General features: G+C 35.0%; 1 protein-coding gene across 1 annotated transcript; it reads left to right on the forward strand.

The window, feature by feature from the left end:
• The first annotated feature begins 2,891 nt into the window (after nucleotides 1–2,891).
• Nucleotides 2,892–27,404, forward strand: LOC113238375. The gene is made up of 2 exons (XM_026475216.1): nucleotides 2,892–3,124; nucleotides 23,626–27,404. The coding sequence occupies exons 1-2, from the start codon at nucleotides 3,104–3,106 to the stop codon at nucleotides 26,932–26,934; spliced, it is 3,330 nt and encodes a 1,109-aa protein (XP_026331001.1). The 5' UTR covers nucleotides 2,892–3,103; the 3' UTR covers nucleotides 26,935–27,404.
• Nucleotides 27,405–27,889: the final 485 nt, after the last annotated feature.

Here is a 27,889-nt window from a genome sequence, read left to right on the forward strand (position 1 = left end):
ATATATGAAAACCCCAAGTAACATGACGCCAATGTTCCAGGGAACCCTACTTACTTATGAGTGTTTGATGTTAATAAAAAGTGTCTCATTTTCGATAATAAAATGACATTATTTCTCTGTCTGTAAGTCTGTCTCTGTAAGGATGTGATAGGTACAATGGTAGGAGACAGAATTAACTAGAGGAAAATGGAACTTAAACGTAAGAATTCCCTCTGATCTTATCTATTTAGTTTTCTCTTGCGATCTACGTTCCAACACAATGCAATTTTTGGAAAATAAAAACAAGAAGTCTTAATTTGTTCTGAGTATAGGAATTTTCATATTTCGACTCATCCGAAGAACAGAGTCCGATGTGATTATATAGCGAAAAGAGAATAAGTACGTTACGAGAACAATTTCGTAATTCAAACTAAGGCCTATGTAAAGGTGTTTTGAGAATTTATATATCTTGTTTCGTTTCGGAAATATGAAATCGAACAACAGTCGATCTGACATCCACAGCGAAGAAGAACGAACGAAATGTACTTACTATGTGCTGATAACACGTAGTGTTGCACGTAGACTTTTGTTCTACGAATGAGTCGATTTATGGCTCTGACGCAAGACGCTTCATCTAATCGGTTTCAATAATTCAGCGGTAAAAACCCCCCGGACGCCATCACAATAGAATAACTTTACTATGTCGTTGTTCCATATCTCCTCTAAAATTAAACTTCTTTTTAAGAGTGTTATTGAACACTATTTAATAATTATTATGCAGTAATGGTTCAATATGGTGTATTGTCAATAGATTTTAATGTAAGGACCGTCTACAATCGTCTATGGGATGTGAACCGATGTATAGAAATATTTGCAGTACCTAAAAATACCTATTTTTAAGCCTATATGTAATCCCATTTTTCGTCTTACTATCTGACCCTTCAGGCATATTTTCGTTACTAAATTGTTATTTATTTATAAAAGTTCGCGAAGTGTAAAGAGCCTTCCACTCCAACTAGTACTTTGATGTAGGCAGATCCATTTGGCCCTTAGGCCGTGTATAGAGAAACGAGTCTTTGTTTACTGCTAAATACAAATAAGGGGTGTTAAAACTTTACTAGTGGTTTATAAACTACGTACACTTGCATTTACTATTATTGTTTTTTTTTTGGAAAATGTTATTATAAAATATAAATATAAAAAGTTATTATATTATAATAACTTTTTTATAAAAAAATAACCGACCCCAATATTTCGTGGAATTACATATATTTGCTAAGTTTTATTGAAATCGGTTACCGGAAAGGGCGCGAAACCGGATTCAGCTCCTAGTTTACTACCCTCAGAGGCGGAATATTTTCTTCAAATTTAAATGGGACCAATAGTACATAATATCATGTATTAGTACATAATATCGTTTGATTTTCTATGTATATATGTGAGTATTTGATGGAAAAGTCCTATTGTAATACGAAGAAACAAAGAGGGAGTGGGCGCAGAAGAAAATGAGGGACCATCGAGTACAGCGCGTTTATTAACTGAGGCGCAATTGTACAGGGAGAGGCGTAATCGCTGTTACCACCCATGTCGGCAGACTATCTCACGAGGTGGAAGCGGCAGACGACGAACGATGTTGAAAGCGACGGTACTATGAGTTTTCATCAGAGTATCCCAACAAAGGTGGAAGTACCTGAATTGAATTGTAAAAGGTACACGAAGTGGGCGAGGATGTAGAAAGACGCTTGGAGTCTCCAAATGTTCAACGGCTTTTATTGACGTAGTTGTATGATCGACACAGGAGATGTAATTGCGCCCATCCTCGATGTTAGCTCACCGTCCCTTTAATTTAATATTGACCCTCTTTCCAACAAAAAAAGAATCATCGAAATCGGTTCACACAGTCCGGCGTAACATTCACACAAAAAAATACTGTTAAATTTAAAATCTCCTCTCCTTATTTTGAACTCAAAAGGTTAGAAACCTAAAAGTTGATGAATGTTTATCTAGACTTGAGGCAAAGCTATAAATTGTCGAAAAGACTCCTTTCCCACATTCAGTCTAACAAGAAAAGTTTGATAGCGTATTTCCTAAAGTTTCTTTGTTTCTAACTTATTAGCGGAACCTGAAAAGCAGCATGTAGGTTAGTGTAGAGACTCCATCCTTTTCATTGGCACTAGATTCCACATTTCCGAAACTGTTAACTGTTAACCTGTTTTTTAAAGAGAATGAAGCTCTTAATTAGGCATTTCAAATCTTAATGTCAAATAAAAAACAAACGACAATAGGTGTTAATGTATTCTACGTTGCGTGATTTTTATTGAATATCACGATGTTTACTACCATGATATTCAATTATTTTTTGTGGAATTACTCCACTAGTTAGATCTATATATTAATACAAAGACCGAAGACTGACAAAAATTCCTTTCGTTTGGGCTTTATTCGATCCCATGGCGTCGGCATACCGTGCCGCTCTTCCAACAAAGCTACGGAACAAACCAGCAGACCTTACGAATTTTTCTGTAACTGTTGCAGATGTTTATTTTTGGCCAATTATGACAAATCTACGAAAGTCTTTCTTCATTCAGCCAGGTACCTTTACAGCTACCAGCGGCTGATTAGAGATGTCTAATGCAACGTTTGAAAAACATCTAAACTCTAAAATAAGGACTTACGGCCCTTTATCTCTCACCTAATATAACAGATTATATAAAATGTACTATTTGGCCACCATAATTAGGTTTCTTTTTATAATACTTTAAAACCTCAAATGTATAACCATATAATTCTTTAACACGAACTTTGAGCATCACTATGCACTGAATGTGTGTGCAATATCCAGCGTGCATCTGTCGGCATTGCACCCACTGCAATCAATGCACACAGACGCAACTCCACGCTCCGCTACCCCGTATATAAACCTAGCGTTGTCTATCCTTGAACTTCATTTCGCCTCGGCTCCAACACCTCATACACATTGAATTACACAAGTAAAAGTAACGTACGTAACTTACTCAAGCAACATAGAACAGTCGACTTCACAAACGGACTATGGTGTTAGTGAATTATGGTGTGAAATTAAACTGAACTGTGTTGGTGCTGAATTTTTTTTGAAACTGTGAAGATGAAGGCCGTACTGCAAACGGTAAGTTTTTAAAAAAGGAACACTTGAATTAATAACTCAATTTATCTTAATTAGAATAAAATTTGAAACGGTTTTAATGTGCAATAAAGAACATTTCATTCATTCATTCATCTTGTATAGAACCCAATTATTTCAATTATACTATTGCATAATACAATAACAATGACTTGATTGATTGATTTGATTGTTTATTTAAATTCGTAATAGTCTATTGAAACGCACGATGGTATCAAACGCACATTGAAAAAAAAAACTGTCATTAAAGGAAAATATCGCCTTTTCAATCGATTTCAAAAAATGAGGAGGTTTTCAATTCAATTGTATTTTTTGATCGACTTGAAAAAGGAGGAGGTTCTCAATTCGACTGCATTTTTGTGCGTATGTTACGCGATTACTCCAACATTTGTGTACAGATTTCGATTACTTTTTTGTTCAAAATAAGTTATCTCAATAGTGGTCTCATTCAAATTTCAAGAAAATATTCCGTCTCTAAGGGTGGCAAATTAGGGGATGAATCCGGTTTATTAGATTTCACTTACTTTTCGTTAACAAATTTAAATAGAATTTGGCAAACGTACGTAATTCCTCAAAATTTTGAGGTCGGAGCTTTTTTAAAGTTTAGTTAAACAAATTTTCGGAACCCTTAATGATCATTTCCGGTATGTTGAGTTTTTCGTTTAGTGACTGTATTACTTTCGAAGTGAGGTGTTTACGTATATGTATATATGTATACACCTTGTGGTACATAAAAGTCACTGAATCAAAATATACAAACAGTAATTTTACATATCTATATATTAACTGCCTCCGTGGCCGAACAGTTACCATGCCGGACTGCCACGCAGAGGTCCCAGGTTCGATCCCCGGACCGGGAAAAATATTTGTATGGCCTACATTTTTTTCTCTCGTGAGTTTGGGTGTAATTTGTGGTTGTCTATGTGTGTGTCCATGGCACCCGCGACACAGGGTTTCCCTAGTGCGGGGTTATGTTGAGTGTGTGCGTTATTATTACTATTATTATAGCCAACTTAAAAATAGATTAAGTATATAAATAAAGTATACAAAACGTATACGAAAATAAGTATACGAAACTAGAAAAGCATAAAGCCTACGGATATAGAATCTGAATAAAACATGAGAGTATCATGTCAATTAAAATATTTATTTAAGTTTTTATTAATATTTCAGCTAACATGCGCCTAGTTGTACAAGAAGTGCCCTGGACCGTGCAGTGTCCATATCAAGTATTTCTTAGTCTGATTTAAATAATGTTAAAGTTGTGTATATTTTTGATGTAAGAAATAATACCAGGTCATGGTTTTAGAAAATTATAGGAAATGCTCTGTAGTCTTTAAAGTATTTACATAAAATTAAGGTCTGTATATATATATACCGGAATACCTAAATAATAAAAATTGCCACCAAAATTCGGTAGAGAAAACTAACCTGAAAATTACCCAAGTATTCGTATTATTACATACATAATTGAATGAAGTTTTTAGATCGTGTCTACCAAACAATTAATCAATTTATCGTATCCTTGGTGTGATAAGGCCACATCTGGAAAATTAAAACTTTTCAGGAAAGATGTATAAATATTTTAAGAATGAGATTAGTCGATAACTTTTTATGATTAAATTGGACATTTATGACTTTCCAGATGAAAGGATAAGCGGAACTATATACTTTTTTACAATAAGATTCCGGAGCATAAAGTAAGATTATCATTCCTAACTTTAAAGCTTACGTTAAACGTATTTTAACTGAACATATTTACACATATTACACACATATTTCAAAATTGAAGACTACATGTTAGATAAAGATGTATGGAAAGACGACATGAGTATAGATTCCACACAAGTATGATTCAAAGTGTATACCATAGTATTTAAATTTATTTGAAAAGAGTAATTCCTAGAGAGTTTCTTGCTCGTTCTTCTCAGGGAAGTCAGCACATTGAACGAACAATCGCTTAAAAAATGAAATTTTCATGTGTAAAATTTTACTTAAGGAAGAAAATGATTATTTGACTTTGTCATAAAAGGACTTTAGACATATGATCACATGTAGCTTTATCATACCAAAGGTGCGAATTGAACACTTACATTAACATATCAAACCACTCCTCATAAATTATATATTAATCTACTAAGTCATAGGCATCAGGTAAAGTATTGCTCGAGTGTCCAGATGATATGAAAAACTTTCAAATGGTAAAGAAGTCACGGAGAATACTAATTTATAAGTATAAGCATCATATGATTGCTAATGGGACTCTCGGTGTGGGGTTGATGGATTGTAGGTACCTTGGTGTTTTTACTCAAACAATGCATCGGGCACGAGTATTTCTTATACGACTATGAAACAATAACGTGTCTTACAATAAATAATCTGTTGTACAGGAAGTGTTGCTATTCCAATGATATCTATTCTGATTGTAATTTTCACAAAGTGTAAACAATTTTAATAGTTGTTTTTAGCGTTTGCAGTTTTTGTAATCATTATTTGTAAATTTTAATTAATTTCGTAATACTGTTTAGTTATGTTCAGTCGAATGTATATTTTTATGTGGATTACATGCGCATAGGGTTCGCTGATAATGTTATTATGAGTCTGATTTGTACGTCCGTGATTTTACCGTATTAAATAAACTAATAATTAATACGTACCTAAATAACTTTTAAGCAAATGTTGGACAGTCAGCATATTTAAGTTTTGAATTTAAATTTAAACCAGTTACACTGTTTAAAACTCATCGTGCCGTTAACTGAGTACTGTTTCCCCTTTTGATTGTAATAGAATATAAACGGAAGTTAACGTACATATATTACCCATTGTACTTTTATACAAAATGGTATCTTTAATTCCGTGAAAAATTAAATTATTAAAACAATAATAATGTGTCTGTCAATCATACTAATTTGTCGCAAACTAGGGGATTGGGAACACCTAAACCAGGAACAAGTTAGAAAAGTTCATTTCTCAAACTAGTGCCAACCATTGGGCCACCGAGGTCGTCAAAATATCATCTAAGATTCTAAGGCAGTCCAGTTTGTATTCAATATATCCTTTTATAAAAAGCTTCAAAAATGGAGGAGACCTCACATCCGACTGTTTCTGTTTTTTTTTATGGTACACACCATGTTACGCTATTACTCCGACATTAGTAGCAGTAGAGCTCCTTGTGAAAGAGTTCGTAATGTGAGCGTTACTGCGTTCCGGTTTGGAAGGGCACTGGTGACGTTACAGGCACATGAGACTCTTCAACTTATGTCTCAGGGTGACAGGCGCAATGGCAATGCCTCTCAGATCTTTGAGATGTAAAGCTCTGAGTGGCACTGCAACTGTTATGGACAGGCGTGTAGTTTACCCGTGCACGACTTGTTCGTCCCATCACTTGATATTATAAAAAAAAATTGTATTCCATTATTCTTTTTTTATTGGAAAGGGGGTATCTCCGCAGTGGTCCCATACAAATTTAAAGAAAACATATCACCTCTAAGAGTGGCAAATAAGAGGATGAAGCCGATTTGTTGAATTTTATCCACTTTCCCTTAACCTATTTCAATAAAACTTTGGCAGAAATAATTCCAATGAAAATAAAATGTTATGGTGTCCTAGAGGTAATCTGATGATGAAAATGGCAGACGGATGAGAGGAACTTCTTATATCTCATAGTAGTTTTGACGAGAACTTCCACATATACCTTTCAGTTATCGTTGAGGAGACCGCGGTAACGAACTCCGCGAAAGCGGATAAACAAACTTTTGAGGATGGTTTTTTTTTATAAAAAAAACGTTATAATGATTTACTTAATTATTACGTCACTTTACATTAAGGCTCAACTCACACTGGCGCAGAGTTGAAGCGCCGCGACGCGTCATGTTTTTCGCCTACAGTATATTCATCTCAGTTTTCCCATTATTAAGGTACAAATTTGTGAAACGTCGAATCTTGGATGCTTCCTCGAGCTTGACTCGAGCGGCTTCGCGCGTCGACTCGTGTACTTGAGCGCAGTGAGGCGTCCGACGCCGACCACACTGTGATCCGGGCGCACTATAATGCACTACTGCGACGCACTAACGCGAGTCGCCAAGCGTTGTAATTGAAAAACAGGACGCGACGCGACACTTCGACTCTGCGCCAGTGTGAGTTGAGCCTAAGTGGGATGGAGGTCAAATGGGTAGGTACTTATTTTTTTTTATAAAAGAAAAATTTTCTTTCGCAAGTTGGAGCACGTGAATAACGTTTTACATATTAGATTTAATTATTGAAATTACACTTTTGGTACAATTTTTTTATGACATACTACTCAAATTGTAAAGATCTGAGTGGCATTATCACGTGACGGGTGCGCGTCACCTTGAAACATAAAGTTGACAAGTCTCATGTGTCTGTAGTTTCACTTGCACTGGTTTACCCTTCAAAACTGGAAAGCAACAATGCTCATATTACTGCTTCTTCTTATCGTATCGATGGCATACACTGTAATGCTTGCCGCCGTGGTGAAAGGGTTTGCCAATTGGGGTAAGGTATTCGCTGATTATTGTCCGGGTTCCGCCGATGTACAGAAAAGCAATGGTACGTCGTGCGTAGAAGCTTCGGAATTGAAACCAACACCTTCTTTCTACATATGTGGTAATTGGTCATCCTACAAGTCTATCTCTTCTTTCAATTCTTGTTTCACGCTTACTGATAACTTTATACGGAATAAGAATTATAATAAGAATAAGTACAGAATGCACTCAGAACTTCGTTAATGATTTGGCATTCATAAAGTTCATCAACACTCTTGACCACACACTTTTTACTTTTTTACAAGACACACACATGTATAGAAATGTACACACTTGTGCTCTTTATTGTTTATACAAACACTACGGCATTATTATAAACTGCAATGCCTACAATAACGGAGGACCACGATTTCTTGAAGTTAAGAATAAGTTTGATAGTTTTTGTATATATCTTTATTTTTAATTTCTGAAAAGAAACATTATATCTTGTGCTTTCTTCTCAATAACTTATTATTATGATCTATACACCATATAGTTAATGATGACTATCAATTTTCAACGTCTTAAGAGTGAACAACAATCGCATAAATCGCAAGCGGTACCAGCGTAGCGTGAATCATATTCCGTAAAGTATGGAAAGTAAAAACCGTTTTAAGATATCAATTAACTTGTTTTTGCAATTATAATCGTTCTCGATTAACAGCAGTTATTCGATTGAGAGAGATTCCCATAGTGTTCATATTAAAAACGATTAAGTCTCATGGATTTGAAGGTAGTTAACTCTTGTATCGATTTTCACAATGTTTCTCTTGAAATCAATTGACCCTGACTAATTGTAAACATGAGATTCTTGTGAATTCAAGTGAAACGTGATTTTGATAATTTTGTCGATTTAGTAACTTTTATTGATGATACGAGTTCGTAGAAATGCGATATCGTTGGCAGATACTATTGGTAGCCGGAACCATGGGACCTGAAAGAGCTTGAAACGTTGTTTTGTTATCAATCGCGAAAACCGAAGAACCCAATTAAGATAAATAGTACTTGATAATTATAAAAATTGATTCTCGATTTGCACTCGTATATTCTATTATAGGGACAGTTGCTTCAGCTGTACCAAGCACGAGTCGTGTATGGAGTACTGCTGCTATTAATGGGATGGGATCTGCTAAATAGCAACAGGCCACTATAGACTCTATTGAAAACTGTGCCAAGAGGCTTATAGGTGACTCAGATTTAGAGGCGAAGCTGCAGAGCCTTGGACACCGCCGTAAAGTTGTCTGCTTATGGGTATTCTACAGGATACACCACGGAGGGTGTGCGATGCAATTGCATGAGTTAATTCTGCCTTCCGATTTCCAAAATCGGGGGATCAGACGTAGGACGTTGTGTACATTCCCCGAATTCGAACGAAGCGTTTCGTGGACACGTTCATATGGCGAGTGGCTAGAGAGTGGAACACCCAGCCTGCAGACTTATTCCCCGAACGCTGTAACTTGGACCTTTTCAAGTCTTCGACCTCATCGTTACTGTTCAACAGTTTCCGTCAGGAGGTCAAATGCGTACAATTTAGTAGTAGTAGAGCTCCTTGTGAAAGAGTTCGCCCTGTGAAAGTACTGCCACCTTACCTATTTTTGCCGCCAAGCTGTAATGTCAGCATTATTCCGGTTTTGAAGGGTAAGGGTGCTGGCGAAATTACAGGTACAAGTGACTTAACAACCTATGTGTCAGAGTGACGGGCGCAGTAGCAGTGCCCCTCAGATCTTTGTGTTAAAAGCTCCGAGTGGCACAGCAACTGTTATGGACAGGCCTGTCGCTTTCAGTCAGGCGCACTACTTATTCATACCGTCATTTGGTATAGAAGAAACCTTTTTTCAAACAAAAAAAATAGAATTCTTCATAATACACTTTTTCATCTTTCCGATATACGATATCAAGTATTAAAAAAATAACAGAGAGAATTTCTTTTCACAGAAATTCGGACCCTTAAAGAGCCCAGAGTTTATGTGAAAAAACAAATTTAAGCGATTTTATAACTGTAAAAATTTCACTTTCTCAAACAGGCTCGGAAATGTTTGTCATTTATGGCCCATGCGAATTGTTCCCGGCCAAGGCATGTAAAGTAAGTATGTAAAAACCCATCACTGTCCTCTTCTCTGAACTTTTAAATGTACCTACTAATAATGAACTATGTAAACAGGCAAAAGAAAAACTCATATACCCAACTGTCCAGTGTTCATAACTGCGAGAATTAAAAATACCTACCTCTACCGCTTACTTAAAATAAAAAGAAAAGAGCGGTAACATTTAAACTAAAGTGTTTTGATATTCTTTTCTTTTGTCGTCTTTTTTGTATTTTGGTCGCGAAAATAAGTGCTAGTGAGAAGTGCAATAACGAAAATACAGTAATAGACATACATTCACACATCATCAGAAGTTCAGCAGACTTATATTAATGTGCTTGGAAAAACAATATCATTTTCTTTTAGTAATTGTACTGTATAAATTTTAATGTTAATTAATATTTTTTCACTTTTTCTATTATACATCTCCCTGTTCCTGTGAGGAAAATTCTCTACATGCCTTGGCGGGGACGGGGATTGCTTGACTCGTATTAATACAAGTCCTTGCTGGCTCTCGTCCTTGTAACTCATTACTTCCCAGCCTCTGCAATAATGTAACAGAAGCGTAATTCAGAATACATTATGCAATGTAACCAATTATCACTTCGAGTGCAGTGAACGCATAAATGACAACTTTACATTTTATAACCTGGCCGGTGATCGGTCGCGTTCCGGTGATTTACCACGTCCGTATCATTATTGTGGTCATTGATTAGTAGTAACAAGCTGGGATTGTAATAAGGGAAACTTGATTTGTTTACGTCCGGAGTTACCAATGGCATTCGTGACGTAAATTTTTGAATTATTACTGAGACTGTATTTTCAAATCGTTGCATTTTAATCGCTAAGAGCAGTTACACACGGTGACTTAGCAGCGATACAATCGCAATGCAAACGCTAAGAAAATGCACGTTTATAATTAATTGATTTATTTGTTTATCTATTAAAGTTATTCATTTATTCATATCACTCTATTTTTTTTATAATATGAAGAGGCAGAATGAACAACTCGTGCGCCTGATGGTATGCTACACGCCTGTTCATAACATTTGCAGTGCCACTTAGAGCCTTAAATCGCGAAGATCTGAGGGGCTCTGCCACTGCGTCCATCACCCTGAGACATAAGTTCACAAGTCCCATCAGTCTATAATTTAACCAGCACCCTTATCCTTCTAAACAGGAACGCAATAATGCTGATATTACTGCTTGGCGGCAAAAATAGGTAAGGTGGCAGTACTTCCCTGAACGAAATCTTTCACAAGTAGCTCTGTAGCTGCTAAATAAAAAAAAATAAATGTAATTTTTGTCATATAATGATTCAACATAACGTCGGCGATAGTGCAAATCCGCGTATGTAATATTGGTAAAAAGTGCTGCACTAAATGTCACAGGAGAAGGATTTAACTTTATTACTTTGTTATTTCTGCACAGTAAGCATTATATCATAATATCACTTATTATTAATATCACTTTCTCAATTTATTTGGTTTCCGTACTAGATTATCCACTGATGATAGCGTTCACGAACTAGTCGATTCTATAGTGACCACCGTTGATAAAAAAAAAAAAATGTATTTCCATATTTCTCGACTTAGCAAAAGCCTTTGACACAGTTTTACCCCATTTTTTTACCTCATATTGTATGTACCACCGTCCTCAAAAAGCACTCCCTGCTTGCATTTGATCCTAATATCACCAAGGATAATCGTAGAAAGGGAACGGCCAATCCCATTCTGTTAATACCCGTTTTTCTCAACATTTCTTCTGTTTCCTCGCTCCCTTCTTGTACAACAAATTAGACACTAAGCTTTCTTTTTACACTCTTCCAAAATCTCTCTGCAAAAACCTGTCTCTGCTTGGATTAAGACCCAAAATTATGATGAAATTGAGCAACTTCTTATCCTCAAATAAAATTTCTTTCATTTAACTGTTCTCAAGTCGTAGTTCTCTCACCTCAACACATTCGCACACTATACATACCATATACCCCAAACGTACAATTCTTATAGACCTAATCAGTAACGCATGCACCATAAAATAACTAATTCATTCATTCTCACACTTTTCATATCGTGAGTTAAATACTTAGTTTAGTTCACTAGTACTTTTATTATAAATCAGGAATATTTCACTAACTTTTATAAATTTTTATCCTTTGTCAGAACTTCAGTGCCACAACCACATTGCTTAACTGAAGAGTGGAAGCCTGGTGACCCGTAATTCAGGTTTTTCTATACCTATATCAGGCGCCAGTCACAAAACAGCCTGACCAATTTTTAGATTTGTTTTAACCTTAAGACCCCTTTTCTAAAGCCTATTTTGTGATTGAGAAATAAAACATCATTTCATTTCATATTATGTTGTCTACGGATTGATAACAATAGATTCCCGTAAATCACGCTAATTTGGTTGTCACGACATTTAGATTTGGCCACTAAATTCCCGAAATGGAAATTCATAATCAAATATTAATAACGGTAATTGCACTATCCCCGACTATAACAACTGCATCGATGCAGACCCGTGTTTTACAAACGCACGTTTGTCTCGCAGCAAATAGTCGCTATGTGTAATCGCTCTAAACGTCAGACAGGAGAGTTCGTTAGTAAAGTGCTCTAGATAGGATACGACCGTTACATATTTATGTTCTTTGCGAGTTTTAGTTCTATAACCACATGCTTTCACGCTGTCTTTTCAGTCTATACACTGCGGTTACGGGAAGTAAAAGTTTTGCAAAAATGATATTGCAATAAAGGTAAATCTTCAAAAAGAAGCCCATACTTTTACTTAACAAAAGTTATGTTTTTGTATCATAGAGATTTAAACTGTGCGGTCAATCTATTCTTTGCACCCACTTTCTTTCGACCGAGGTTACGTGAGAGACGAGCCCATTTTTAGGTGATCGTTATGAGATGTCACCGGCGCGCGCCACTTTGGGGCAACGTTATAAACTATTATATTGCGTAATTTTTCACATCTGTTTCTAATTTTCCCTAAATGTAGGTGAAGGAATGTTATTTTTAGAATTGCAAATGATAAGTTCTTACCGTGTTAATCACCATGTAGTGATGAAATGGAAATAATAATTACCTTTTACATCCATTTTTGTCATTTTGGTTGTTGGTTGTTTTTAACCGATTTCAAAAAGGGAGGAGGTTCTCAGTTCGACTGCATTTTTTCTTTTTTGTGTGTTTGTTACGGGATTACTCCGAGATTTGTAAACCGATTTCTATGTTTCTTTTTTGTTGGAAAACAGGTACCTCAGTAGTGGTCACATCCAAATTTGAAGAAAATATTGTATTCCTAAGGGTGGCAAATTAGGGAATGAATCCGATTTTATTGGATTTCACCCACTTTCCGATTTCAATAAAACTTGGCAAATAGAAGATTCCACAAACTTTTGTCATCGGTTTTTTTTCATAAATTTTATAATTTCGCCGACGGGATGTGTGGTTTACCAGATGGTATTCTCGTGAGGTTTGAGTTGTCATCTTGGTTGCACGATGATTTACGGCATTTTTGATGATGTTTTATGGAGACGAAAAAATAAAACAACGATCAGCTATGGTGACCGACAAAAGTACCTAATTTTATTTTATCCTTCCAACATAAATTAATGAACATAATAATCCTACCAATATTTCAAAGAAAAAGTACTGATCTGCCATTGCGCATGTGCGCCATTTGAAATAAAAAAGGTAAGATGTTAGTCTTGATACCGAACGGTCGCTCTTATTGTTCGCCTTACTGGATGCATTTTCCCGCGCGTCACGGATATGGAGCGATTCGGTGATAAATCGACGCTCGGTGATGCCATATATGCTCGCTCTACAAAAAATATTTTTTCACTTCTCATGCTCAAAAAGTGCACCTTTATGTCGTACGTAGACGACATAAAATCGCATTTTATGTTCTAGAGCATAAAAGTAATTTTTTTTTCTAAGACTAAGGTAATCAATCTCAACAGCCAAACAGTCACTACATATTGCACAATTTTACTGAGCAATCAAATTGTCACCTATGAGTATGCAGTCGTAGGTGACAAATATTATTTTATACCTACATAAAATGTGTTTTATTTTCCTCACAATCGAAGTGAAAAGCAGAGTGTACAACAAGGGCATAAATGTCCATTTTTACCCTCGTCTACTATTTTGGTCTTCGCTACGCTCAGACCAAAAAATGGCCTCGGATAAAAATGGGTCACTTTATGCCCTTGTTGTACAATCTACTATTTCAATTCTCATGCTCTAAAAGTACGTCAATATAGCCTTAACATAGCGGAAGTAAAGTGCATCCTATAATCCCTAGGGGGTAAAAGTATTTAATTTTTTAATTTACTTCGAGTGAACAAACTCAAGCTGCCAGTAGTACGCTCGGTTTTAGTTACGTGCCTTTTCCGCATAGACGGTGGCGCCCTATTATTATACCGCGTTAGTGCGTTTGTGGTATCTGTGCCTGGTTGAAAAAAAAAACCGCGAAAACTTCAGAATTTTGGTTCCTAATTTTATTGTAGAGCGAAAATGACTGAAATATTTTTTTCTCGCAATCGAAGTGAAACGTAAACTTTTCATATTTTATTATTTTCATAAAGCCTCGGTGTAATAGACACCCACAATAAAGCTTGTGTGTCTAACCACTTCCGGTATATATATATATTGGGCTCGTTGTAGTCCCTTGATAAAAAATATACTATTTTTTTACGATATCAAGTGACAAACAAGTTGTGCGCCTGGTGGGAAGCGACACGCCTATCCATAACGTAATATTTATAAACTTTGATTAGGTATCGTTGGGTAATCTTTCTTTGTTTCCTCCTACTAATGTGGAGATGGTTGTCTTAGCTTTACCGCTTAGCATGAACTTGATTTACGAGCAGAGTGATAATCGCTCACTTGATTATTTAAAATTATTCAAAAGTATTAACGCGCGTTCACATAATTTTGTGTTTATATTAAAATACACCGGAAGAATTACTCAATCGCAGATATAAATAACATTTCAAATCTGTTCTTTACCGTATTACGTGTATTAGGGTGATTTGACTAATGACAATAGCCAAGTTTTCTAAGAAGTTAAGTAAGTATTCTCTCACGCAAAATGTCGGATACAGTAAAAAATAAAGGTAAGGCCAAACTAATACTACAAATACGAAAGTGACTCTGTTTGTTGCGTTTTCACTCTTAAATCGCTGAACCAATTTTGGTAAATTTTAGTATAAAGAAAGATAGATGGGACCTAGGTTCTCGTATATCTTTCTAGATATAAGGTCCTTTTTGTCACAAAAATAAATGTTAAAGGGAGTGAAATTGCGAATAAAAATATGTAAGGAGAACTAATAAGCCAATGAAAATTAATTTCTAAGTATTTTTACTATGCATACGAAGTCGCGGACACTAGCTAGTATGTGTTCAATAATTTTGTAACAATAATAATATGCCAGGTATCACACTAATATGTCTCAAAGAAAAATCCCCTGATTTTCCCGGCACTATGAGTGCCAAAGCCACGAAATTAATTCTAACGCACTGCCCAGATCAGAATAGATTTTAAACTTTGGTGATTATTCACCAAGTTTCTTTCTTACTGGTTATTCTTACCCGGGTTGACCCATGACCATGGAGCGTATATAACCGTTCCGAAATATCAGGATTGAGGAAATGAAAATTCAAAAAAATGATTGTTTTTTTCGGATTCAAATCGCATATATTTGTTTTTTCAAATAAAACATCGTTTCAGGTGGTTTGCATTACATTGACGTTATCATCCCAAGCACCAGTGACCATGGGCCATTATCCATGGACCCTGTATTAAAGGGCCCGAAACGGTGACGTAAACAAATGTAAACAACAAACAACAACGCACGTACTTATAGCCTCGCATTAGGGAAACCGTGTATCGCGGGTGCCATGAACACACATAAGACAACCACAAATTACATCCAAGCTCACGAGAGAAATAAATGTAGGCCGTACAAATATTTTTCCCGACCCGTATGCAACCTTTACTTTTCGAACCTAATCATCAATTACATTTCCTATATCTATGGACGTGGCCTTATTATAGGGTGCATATTGATGATTAGGTTCGTAAAATATGGGTTGCACAATTTTAAATAGTTTTTGTCGCAACTAATAACTTATAGAAATGATGGTAGAGTTCAAGAAACTATTTTTAGAAAGCCAATGCTGAAAATAATGAAATAAATGAAAATAATTTCTGTGATATTTGAGGATCTAGTATTTTTCAAATGTGTGATTACTTCAAGCACGACTCTTACAATTACATTGCAATTGGATATTATATCAATACTTATAAGTACATAATATGTATTTTATTTATAATGCAAGTCACTACAATACAAGTGTTATTAGGTAAGTGCGTATTGCTATGATACCCCGTGAGGGTAGTCACTACTTTATATAAATATATTATGTATTACTCATAGTCTCATAGGTAAACAATATGTTCCTCATATCATTTTAAATAAGTTGCTATAAAGCATAAGTACGTAACTGATAATAAATAAAGCTTCTTATGCAACAAGAAAGGTCGCGTATACATCCTGAACATCGAATGGCCGTAACTTAAGTTTCCCTTTCAAATCCCACGGTATGTCTAAGCTAAGTAGGAAGCAGGTTCGGGTTTGCGCTAAAAGCGACAGTGACTTTCTCGGGTGAAACCGTGACCGGCAAAGGGCAGAGAAAATGCACGGGCGCATCCTTGCAGCTGTGTAGCATGTCGTCGCGACCTCTTGACTCTTCTACTTGTTTTATCTATCATCGAATGTAAATCGGGTAATATGTGGTATTGGAATTATAAGTTTGTTTTACTTGTTTTGTAGTTGTTGTTTAGATATAAACTCTGCATAGGTGATAAATTTTTGTAGAAGTGGTAGTATATATGTAAATACTCTCATATTATACACAATAACTTCTTCAAATGTCTTTAGTTCTCTTTGGCTTGTATTACTTTAATTGTGTAAACTGGTCGGTATTATTATACGTGTAAATACAATGGAAGACGTAGCGTTTGCCATGCAGATTTATTATAAAATTAGCGCGGGCGCGTAAGTCAATGGCGGGCGCGTAATAATGTCACTTGATGTTAAGATACCATGCAATTGTTTTGATTCAATAAAGATTTTTACTTGTTTTTTCTTTTTTTAAAATATTTATTTTTATTTATTTATCCACGCATTTGGATTATGAGTAAGTGGAGACTATGGATCACCATTTTAAACGATCCTGATAAACTTCCCTTGTTTTACCCAAATTTATCAGTCAATACCCACAAGCGCGTTTATTTTTCTTACTACGCACTTCAGAAAAGGAAACTTTTAAACAGATTTGAGAAAGTTCTCGACTTGATCTGAAAAAGTTTGTTAAAATGAGGATGTTTTTGAATGAGTTTTACTATGATCCAACCTAATCCTTATTTCCATAATATTTTTATAGTTACGTATTATTAGAACATATTAAACATCTAAAATAATATCAATATCAATAATAATTACTATAATATAAAATTAAAAATAGACAATTTTTGTGTTTTATTGTTATATCATTGATATGGATGAAATGAAAGTTTGTGTTGAAAAAACAACTAAAAATAAACGATTATTTAACCAAGCCAATTTAATTGTTGATTAATACGTTATGTATTACAATGTCAATACACTAACAAGTATCTTCTTGTCATTCATGTGATATCAATTCGACTTGTAGTTAATCACGAAGCTGTTCAAAAGGCAAGTTTATTTTTAACCGACTTCGAAAAGGGACGGGGTTCTCAATTCGACAGTATATTTTAGTGTATTACGCGATTACTCCGGCATTTGAACTGATTTTGATGATTCTTTTTTTGTTGGAAAGATGGTTCCTAAGTATTGGTTCCATTTACATTTGAACGAAATATTCCACCTCTAAGGTGGTAAACTAGGGGATGAATTCGGTTTCGCGCACTTTCCGGTAACCAATTTTAATTTTTTAAATTAAAAAATTTTAATAAAATTTGACAAATAAAAATAAAAGGGTTTATAATACCAAATCTTCTTCTTCTATGCGTGCCGCTTCTCCACGAAGGTGACCATCGTGGCTATGCTTATTTTTGAAGTTGTCTCATGAAAGAGGGAACATATTATGCTAAGATTGAACCAGGGTCTTAGATTCTTCAATCAGAAAGTTTTCTTTCTGCCACGGCTACGTATCCATGAATTTTCTCCTGCATTATTAGTCCAGAAGAATTCGGTATTCATTCTCCTTCATTAAGAGTCTAAAATACTGGAGCTTCTTTTCCTTTATAGTTAGCTTTCCTAAGTAACAGTAGAGCTTCTTGTAAAAATGTTCGTCCAGGGAAGTATTGCCACCATACCTGTTTCTGCCGCCAAGGAGTAATGTGAAAATTACATGTGAACATTGGTTTTGAAGGGTAAGAGTGGTGGTGAAATCACAGACACATGGGACATATTAACTATGTCTCAGGTGTTGGACGCAGTGGCAGTGTCCCTTAAATCATTGCGATTTAAAACTCTGAATAGTATTGGAACTGTACTATTGATTTGCGTGTACTGTGTTATGGACAGGCGTGTCGCTTACCACCAGATGCACGATTTGTTCGTCCTGTCACTTCGTAATATAAAAAAAAATTAGGAGTATTTTCAGTTTTTTCCGTATTTGACGCAGAACCTCAACATTGGTGACCCTTTGATCCCAAGATAAATGTATTAATAAATGATCAGACCCAAATTGTAACGCACAATATGAAAAATTTACCGGTAACAGTCAGGCACCTGTTAAGATCACGAAACGTAGGTGTATTTGAAAAATCAAATACAATAAATACGATTCAGGCCCGAAAAACATTTACCGTTAAATTATTTTCTTATATCTCCCCTTTTATCGATATTGTAATAAATGGCAAAAGTTCAAAAGGGGCAGATAATTATGCAGGTTTCAAGTTGCCATACAATTCAACTTGTTTATAGTACAAAGATGAATGATGATAGAAAACAATTATGTAACAAACTACAAGGGCTTTATGATGATTTATTAATGCAAAGAGGCAAAGGTGTACTATAATATGATATTATACGTAATAACGTTTTGATGGATAATAAGCGATGTGTGGTTAAACAGGTACTTAGTCTTTACAAGATCTTTTAAGGTACGATTTCACTATTTTAATATGAGTGTATAACGATACTACATGATAATATTGTCAATGTCTCGTTCGTATCCTCTATATTTATTCTACGTAATTGGTTTATATTATTTTGTAATTAAAAACACATGCGTGCCTATTCTTATTTATTGTTGTAGTTATTTTTAATTTGTATATTTCTCAGTTTAGTAACAGTAGATGTAGAAGACGCTCTTTGTGAAAGAGCTCGTCCAGGAAAGTACTGCCACCTTACCTATTTCTTTCGCCAGTCAGTATTGTAAGCATTATTGCGTTCCAGTTTGAAAACGTAAGGGTGCTGGTGAAATTACAGGCACATGAGACTTGACAATTTGTGTCTCATGGTGACGGGCGTAGCGACAGTGCCCCTAAGATATTTGCGATTTAAAGTTCTGAGTGGCATTGCAACTGTTATGGATATGTGTGTCGCTTACCACCAGGCGCACGCCTTGTTCGTCCCGTCACTTGATATTATAAAAAAAATCTCATATTGAGCAGTTGAGTTTGTACTTTTAATAACTATAAAAATATATGTATTATATATTTTTTTAATGTACCTACATTGTGTAACAACTAGAGTAAGGTTATAATAGGGCTGGCAAGTTCTCTGGAATAAAAATCCTGAAATTATATAAAGACAATGAAATCTGATGTTGAGGATCGATGTACGGTATGCCTTTATATAAAAATGTGTATTTATTCTAGCCTTAAATAAACAAATACAGTCCACAAACGTAATGTGCTTAATAAGAAAAATCATCGCCTTATGTACAATCATTCACGCGTAAATCAAAATTAAGCGACGACAATTTAAGTCACTTATGCCTCACATTAGCGTTCATACTTCGAACTTCGTGATCAATCTAAAGGCGGGAACGTGTGCCCTTTCACCCTTGCCATTTCTCTAGGCTATGCGCCCGCGCAGAAAGCTTCACCCCGTGCACTTTCTATTGTGCACAGTTCCTGTTTGGATGTACTAAGCTCACGATTATGCAGTAGCGATCACTGTTGATGATTACGTTCGAGAAATTGTATATGTGAGTTGCTTGAAATATCTCTTATTTGTGATACCGAAGGGTCAAATTGATTAATACAAACAGTTCAAATTCTATGACTGAAGCTTTCGGTTTATGGTCGCTATAGACAGTGTTTACATTTGTAGCATAGAAAAATTTTAATCACAACTATAATTGACAAATTATTCAGAACTGACGTTATTCTCGGACTTGGGTATTCGCCACCGAAATCAAATGGAGAACCTAAATTATACTCAGAATTAACTCCACTCGGATATGGCGATCCATCAAAGACGAGGCTTAATGTCTATAAAGTATAATTTTCAAATATAGTATGGGCTTATTCTTATCTACCCAAAACTAGCAAAAGAAAAAAACACCAAACTTTGGCTGTATGGTGTTGAACTTTTGCCTTTCCTTAAACAGAAAGAATTTAAAAAAACTCCTAATTTGTTAAAATCTTTCGATAATAAACAGATTTAATCTCCGAATACAAATTTCCATGTCTTACTAGATTTACTAGTAAAATTTATCATCTATAAAAATTTGAATTCAGAGCTACGTACTTCATGTAGTTTTGTCTTGTTTTGTTTTGATTTTCATGTGGATTGAGGTAATCCGTGGTGTAACCCACATTCTTCTTTTTCAAAATTATTATTTTAAATGATACTAAGGCACAAAATTATTTTATATTTAGATGCTATTTTCGTGTATAAAAAATATTTCACCTCCTCCGTTTATTGAAGTCCATTAAATAAATATAAAAAATTAAATATACAGATACGTACTCTTGGTATAATAAGCCACATGTGATCATACGTCAAAAATACTTTTATCACAAGAAAGTCATTAAATAACGCAAACTACATGAAAAAAATTGCGTAAATATGAAATTTTATAACTCCATTTAAGCATAAGAAAGGTCTCGACTAATTTCGTTCGTAGAATCATTAAACCTAACTCCTAAAAAATTGTAATTTTGCAGACGTGGCATTATTACACCAAGGGTGCGAGTTAACTTTTATTTGACATTCAACGAAACAGCAGAACATCGACACCTCCAACGAACACTACAACAACTTCATTTTTGGACCTGTTCTGTTTTTATTTTGTGTCTTTTTTTCACAAAATTAATTTTTTTGGTAATTTTTGAAATTTGTTTGTTTTTGTCACCAATTTCGGGGTGCATAATATTAGTCAATAAATATGGCTGTTTACAAGAATAACAGAACATGACCAAAGTTGGCGTAGTGTTCATTGGAGGTATAGGATTTATCACGAACAGAACTATAACTGGCTGCATCTTGATGTTGCATTGACTGCGGTCACCGTCCTGCGGTTTCTATTGCACCCTATTATTTGTGGTATCTTGAATCTGCGGTTTGCTACAGTTACTCTAAATACATAGTATATTGTACAGTCAATAAGCATTAATATGCATACAGGTGTGAAATTGAAATAATTTTTTTTTAAATATTTATAAACACTACGACTACATTCGACAGATCTAAATCTATATATATTTATATATACACTACATACACACAATGTAAAGAAAAGTTAGTACAGTTTGAATACTAAAAAACCAACCTCATAGTTTCGTGGAATCTATTTGCCAAGTTTTATTGAAATCGGTTATCGGAAAGTGCCACCCTTAGAGGTGGAATATTTTCTTCAATTTTAAGTGGGATCAATACTGAGGTAACCTCTTTCCAACAAAAAAGAATTATCAAAATCAGTTCACAAATATCGGAGTTATCGCGTAACATACATACAAAAAAAATCAGTCGAATTAAGAGCCTCCCACACTTTTTGAAGTCGGCTAAAAAGGGTAAGAAATAAAAATTAATAATTTTAATTTTCCTTTGGATAGTTAATAGGGGACAACCCATATAAATTGTGGTTATTTACACGTTTCATTGATAATTATAACCTTTTTATAAAAAAAAGACCTCAAAACTTTATGGAATAGATGTACTATTTGCCAAGTTTAATTGAAATCGGTTAACGGAAATTGGATCAAATTCAATCGGATTCATCTCCTAAATTGTCAACTTAAGAGGTGGAATATTTTCTCCAAATTATGGGACGACTACTGAAGTACTCTCAATAACAAAATTGCAATTGTCAAAATCATTTAAATCACAAATGTCGGAGTAATCGCGTGAATGTTACACACAAAAAACTCCTTTTTAAGAAGTTGGTCTTAGAGAAAGAGAGTTGGCGAATTAGAGACAAATTAGAATACTAATCGTAATTATGTTTATTTTGTGTTTCATCTTAAGTTTTTCTTTATTATCAGTTGGTCACATGTAAATCAAAGTTACGAAATAAACTATTGCTCTTCCTTTCCTTCAAATAATTTCGAAATATTACTTCATGGTGGTAACAGCTTATACCCGTTTCAACAAGCTTTTCTGGGATTATATGATTCTTATACCACTACGTGTAACCTTAGTATTGCATGTGACTGTACTTTAATTATAAACTTTATTATGTAAGTAAATCAAACTGTGTTTTGTATTCACGAGTAGTTAGATGCGGCAGTGCCGTTCTCCTGACACGTAGTGTAGATACTAAGTTTCTACAACAACGCAGATTCATAGGAAATGAAACAATTTTTTCGAACTACATCACGTATATTTGTTTTTTCAAACAAACCTATGTTTCGGTTCCTTTACAGGTCTCATGGTCACGGCTGACTGAAATAGTAAAATCGTCCAGTTATGTCTAATATTAATGCAATGCAAAATGTGATTTATAGTTTCTTTAACTATGTGTAACAATCGCCAAAACCCAAGAACTCGAAACGTAAATACAGTCTCTAAAAAGGTCTCTATCATCTGCAGAATTGCATTATCAAATTAGAAAGAATAAATCTTTTCGAAATAATATAATTTTATTTAAAATATGATCTTAATAAGTATTTAATTTTAATATGTTCATTTTCCCGGTAGTTTTTTTTTTACGCATTAGGCTTTACTTTTCTATAATTAATATAAGAAAATTCTAAATGGTTATCGTAGTTTTAATTAACTCTACATAATCTACTTCTATGTATTTTGGGCGTTATATATACTGTTATTAAATCTAGCGTGTACGCCATTTCAGAGAATTTGATACTTTTAAGAAAGTCATGGTCTCAGTACAGTAGTAAGTGCAGCGTAACAACTCTGGCTGTTAATTATAAGTATATACATTGTTAATGCACTAGTGCCACGACGACTGTCACAATTATTTTTTTGTGTAAATTAAAAGTTATTTACATTTAATTATGAAGGTATGGTTGTAAATAAAATTATTTTATAAGAATATTCAATCTCTAAAAACCACAAACCTAAATTCAAAATGACAGGTGAAAGTCAGGTAACCCGTGGTAAAAATGTTTGTGGAACCAGACTCTGAGATGCGTCAAGCTATTATCAAGATATCCTACAAGGCCTATGAGTTTGACCCCTGCTATGAGCAAGCGTTGAAAGTGAAATTTCTTCAACGCAACTGATTAGTAGATAATCTGGTTATAAGGGCCGGTGGCAGGTTCCTTAACAGGGTTCTTAATTGACAACAAATCGACAGGGTTTATGTTAATTTACATACAGATTGTCATTGACTATATTTTGTCCACTTGTCACCTTTTCTAAGCTGCTTTCTTTTCTTTTCAGATACGGATACTAGTCATAGTTCTATCCACCGGAAACGTTCGCTGTCAAGATGGATTCAGCAATCAAGACCTCTTGCGTCTACATCAAATCGCCAATGAAGGTCAGGTAGAGCCCATCACTAGCTACAATACTAATGTACTACAACGAGATGTAAACAGTCAGACGCTCAGTTCTCTGAGTGCTCAGTACCAAATGGACGATGTGCAAAAAGAAGAAGACTACAATAGAGCGGATCGTGGACGCGGTAAAAAAATATATCGTATAAAAAATCCCTTCCAACGAAATTTGAACGAAGAGACATTACAGCAAGATACCAACTCTGGGTCACAGGACAGCGACACCGGGGCTAGTAACCAGTATGCGGCCATGCAGTACTCATTACCACCGGAACAATTCCTCCAACAAATGAGAGCAGAAAACAATTATTATCAACAGCAGGCTGCTTCAGTAGAGCAAGCATCTACCTCCACCCCCAACTTAGGATATACAGCTACACCGCAACCACAATATCAATACCCGACAATAGCCGCCTCAGTTTATGACAACAATGGTCAACAATCGAATCAAATTTCGCAGACAGAACCAAAAATGGCTCAACCCCAAACTTACCGATCAATTGACAACCTCTATCACTACAACGGTCCTAACTCCTACGGATTTGAAAATGCACAAAGTATCCCGTCTCCTTTACCACAGTATTTATCTACTGCATCCAATAATCAATACATTGGTACGCCAGCTAACACTCATGTGTCCAGTTCTTCTCCAATATTCTTGTCTAGTCCCTCAAATTTACAGCAATATGTCTCGTCCCCGCAAGCACCCGTGCCAACAGGAGTAGTAGAATACAATAATAAGGTTACATCTACTATAGGTAGCAATATAATTAACTTTGACAACCCTGAAAAGAAAATGCAAATTGATCATTTTGATATTTCTACGAATGGCTTAAGATATCAACCTCAATATCAAAATGATTATCCATCATCAACATCTTCACCTCCTCCTCTCTCTACTCCTTACCCTGATCCTGTAAGAGATTCTTGGCAAAATACGATGAATTCGAATGCATTACAAAAATCCTTCCAGGATGCAGCCTTATCACAATATCAAAAATACCATTATAGCAAGATTCAACAAGACAGCAGAATAGATCAAAATTCTGAAAGCGATACACATAGGATTGGTAACTTACCTTCCGCAAATAACTTATACTTAAGTTTCATACAACCAGATTATCAAGCATTGCAAAATTTAAAAAGTCATAACAGAGAAATAGAACAAGAAATTGGTCAAACCGAACGCTATTCTCATGGTGAATATGGCTGGAAGTTAAACGACAAGAAACCTCAAGGTAGTCCGACAGCATATTCTACCACGTCAAATAATTATCCTTATCAACAACGTTATCAACCGTCACTTGCACTTCCGGAAGGTGTTGCCGTCAGCCAAATGAGCTTTCATATGGATACAGGAAAACCACCTAATTTTGAACATATCTCTAAATCAAGCTCGGATGCACACACCGATGCACAAGAATTTGCCAAAGCCGCTGCTAAGGCTCATGAAAATATGAAACGTCAGCAGTATTACGGAAACGATTATTCTAATTACAATCCAAATCCATTAACTGGAGGCAGTATTTATGGCAATGAAAAGCAAAGACCAAAATTTTATGAAAATGCAAATGCGTATATTTATAGTAGTGCTCAACCGGATTTAATTACAGCTTCACCATATGCATATTATAGTAATTCTAGAGAAAATATAGTAGACGATAAACCAAAGCAACCCTTTGATCACGACAAAGCGTTGAAAAACATTGTTCCCATTGACGTGTCAAATGTAGTTAACTCTGAATCTCAACAAAAGTTGCCCCAAGGTCTGGATAATGGTCATAGATACACTCTACAACCATACAGCAAAGACCAATTAGAGCAAAATTTGAAACAAAATTTCAAAACAATTACGGACTCGTTTTATCAAGATAAAAATGCCATTTATGGAATAAATATACGGCCGAAACCAGAAGAAATATCGTCGTCTGATGGACTGAAATATGAACCTAACTTGAATTTTTACAATAAACAACCGGAACAGTATTATAGTCCAAATTTGCCAACATCTACTAATTACATTCCTTCACAAACAACTAGTTATCAAGATAGTCTTCATTCTCCAGCCAATATACAACCTCAAGGCGTACAACGCCCTCAAAATCCAACTGACATTTCAAGTATTCTGAAGCTGAACGACATTCCATATAGATTAACTCAAAATTTACCACAAGAATCATTCCGTATGAACAACGACTATCAACAGCCTATTGAATTACCTACATCATTACCATTGCGATTGAATCAAAACGTTGGAAGTCATCAATTAGACGTTGCGGCAAAAATTCTTAATAATTTAGTGCTGAATAAACAACAACAACAGATGAATAGACCGGAAATTGATTCCCAATCAAGTGGCATTCTATCAACGATTAATGGATTTAAAGTAGCAAATCCTTACAATGTAGACCTAAATCTCGTAGCAAATATGTTAAAAGGAAAGCCAACAATTGATGAAAGTCGCATGATAGGTTTGAGGGAACCGTACGCTAAACCAGCACCACCTCTCAGACTGGATCTTGGTCAGTTACAGCAGATATTTTTCAAACATGAAACCGGTAATCCTAGTCTTTCTCCGGTAAGCGATGGTCTAAGTGCATATAACAATCCGTACTTTGATATTTATAGCAATGGAAGATTCCCTTATCAAGGCGTGAAGTATTCGCGTAGTCAAGAAGAAGAGGAAAGTATTGTGCCTATTGCTGACGCATCCAACAATCATCCCATAGGTGCGGTAGTCGAACAAGATGATCCAGTAAATGTGAGAGAAATTGACACTGAAACAGAATTGACAGGACAGGAGGATGATCACCTCTCTGTTACTAATAACCTTGGTGGAGAAAGACATAAAATTCCTATTAGTTCTAAACCTAAGCTAATAGAAAGACATAGACATCCAATGTCGATATCAGGGCGGTTTTCTTATCCCAGAAAGTATGCTAAAGGAGGCATTGCTGAGCCTTATCCTTTACTTAAACCACCTCCTAGAACAAGAAGCATTTATAATAAAAATGACAAACGAAAACGGAGGGTTAAGAAGAGACCAAGAATGGTTAGAATTATGAAAGCAGAACCTTTGTTTGAAGCCAATATTGAGGATCAGGAGATGCCGACTTTGCTAAGACCACCTCCGCCTGTAGCAGAAGCGAAATCTGATAAAGTAGTTGATAAGGATCAAACGTCGAGTTCTTAGAAACTCAACGCATTCTAATTATAAAGCAACTTTGTTGTAAGTTATCGTCATGAGTTACTGGACTCATGAGTTATTGTTGTTCATTTTGATCTTTGAGGAGATTTCCCTTCTATATGATGGGTAGAATATATAATTCGATTCTATGGGGGTTAGGCTGTATGGTGCTACAGACATATTTTAGTTATTATAATACAATATTATATGTACTCGTATAGTCAAGAATTCTTAATTCCTCCACGTATCCATCTAAAACGTATTATTTTTAAATTGTTCTCTTACCGAAATAATGTAAACTGTTATTTGGCATTTATTACCAATAATGATTCGATAAAAGTATTTGTAAAGTATGTACATAGTTTTAGTATAGTTATCTAAGGCTTTTTGTATTTTATAAGTTGTAAATATTTAAAACGATTGTTGCTCTATTGTTTGTGTTGTGATAAGGGAACTAAAAACGATGTTAAGTTTATTGTACTTTATTTGTTGTAATTGTTACAAAAATATAAGATGTTATAAACTCACTTACTGTTTATATTTTTTTTATCGACATATTTTGTAATTTACAAGTGACAATTAATTGCAAGTAAAAGTTATAGCCGTCATTAGAAATGAATGAAATTCATAATGTTCAAATACCGAAAAAATATGACATCACTCACGTTAGATGGAATCTCTCTAGAAGATTTTCTTTTGATTTCACTCGAGCAATGCTAATGCTTCATAACAAAGATTAATGTACTCAGATCGATGTTACGCAATTAACTGTATTCATTAAAGATATTAGCATAATTGTTAATCAACATGCGACGCACGTTTTTGCTACTATAACGTTTTGTACCAGAGGTTCAAAGCTATTAAAGAGAAGTTGGCATTAAGTTCATTGAATGTAAAGTAATATAAAGAAATCTTTTAATCAAAGAAACGTGTGTTAATTTTTATTTCATTTTGTCTTTGA

Source organism: Hyposmocoma kahamanoa, unplaced genomic scaffold (assembly GCF_003589595.1).
Source record: "Hyposmocoma kahamanoa isolate Upper Pololo Valley unplaced genomic scaffold, ASM358959v1 95, whole genome shotgun sequence".
NCBI classification, from domain to species: Eukaryota; Metazoa; Arthropoda; class Insecta; order Lepidoptera; family Cosmopterigidae; genus Hyposmocoma; species Hyposmocoma kahamanoa.

Excerpts from the sequence above, each read along its gene's own strand:
- LOC113238375 (XM_026475216.1), top strand. The coding sequence starts at position 3,104 with ATGAAGGCCGTACTGCAAACG. Across the intron at positions 3,125-23,625 it reads TGAAGGCCGTACTGCAAACG|ATACGGATACTAGTCATAGT; the intron begins GTAAGTTTTTAA and ends TTTTCTTTTCAG.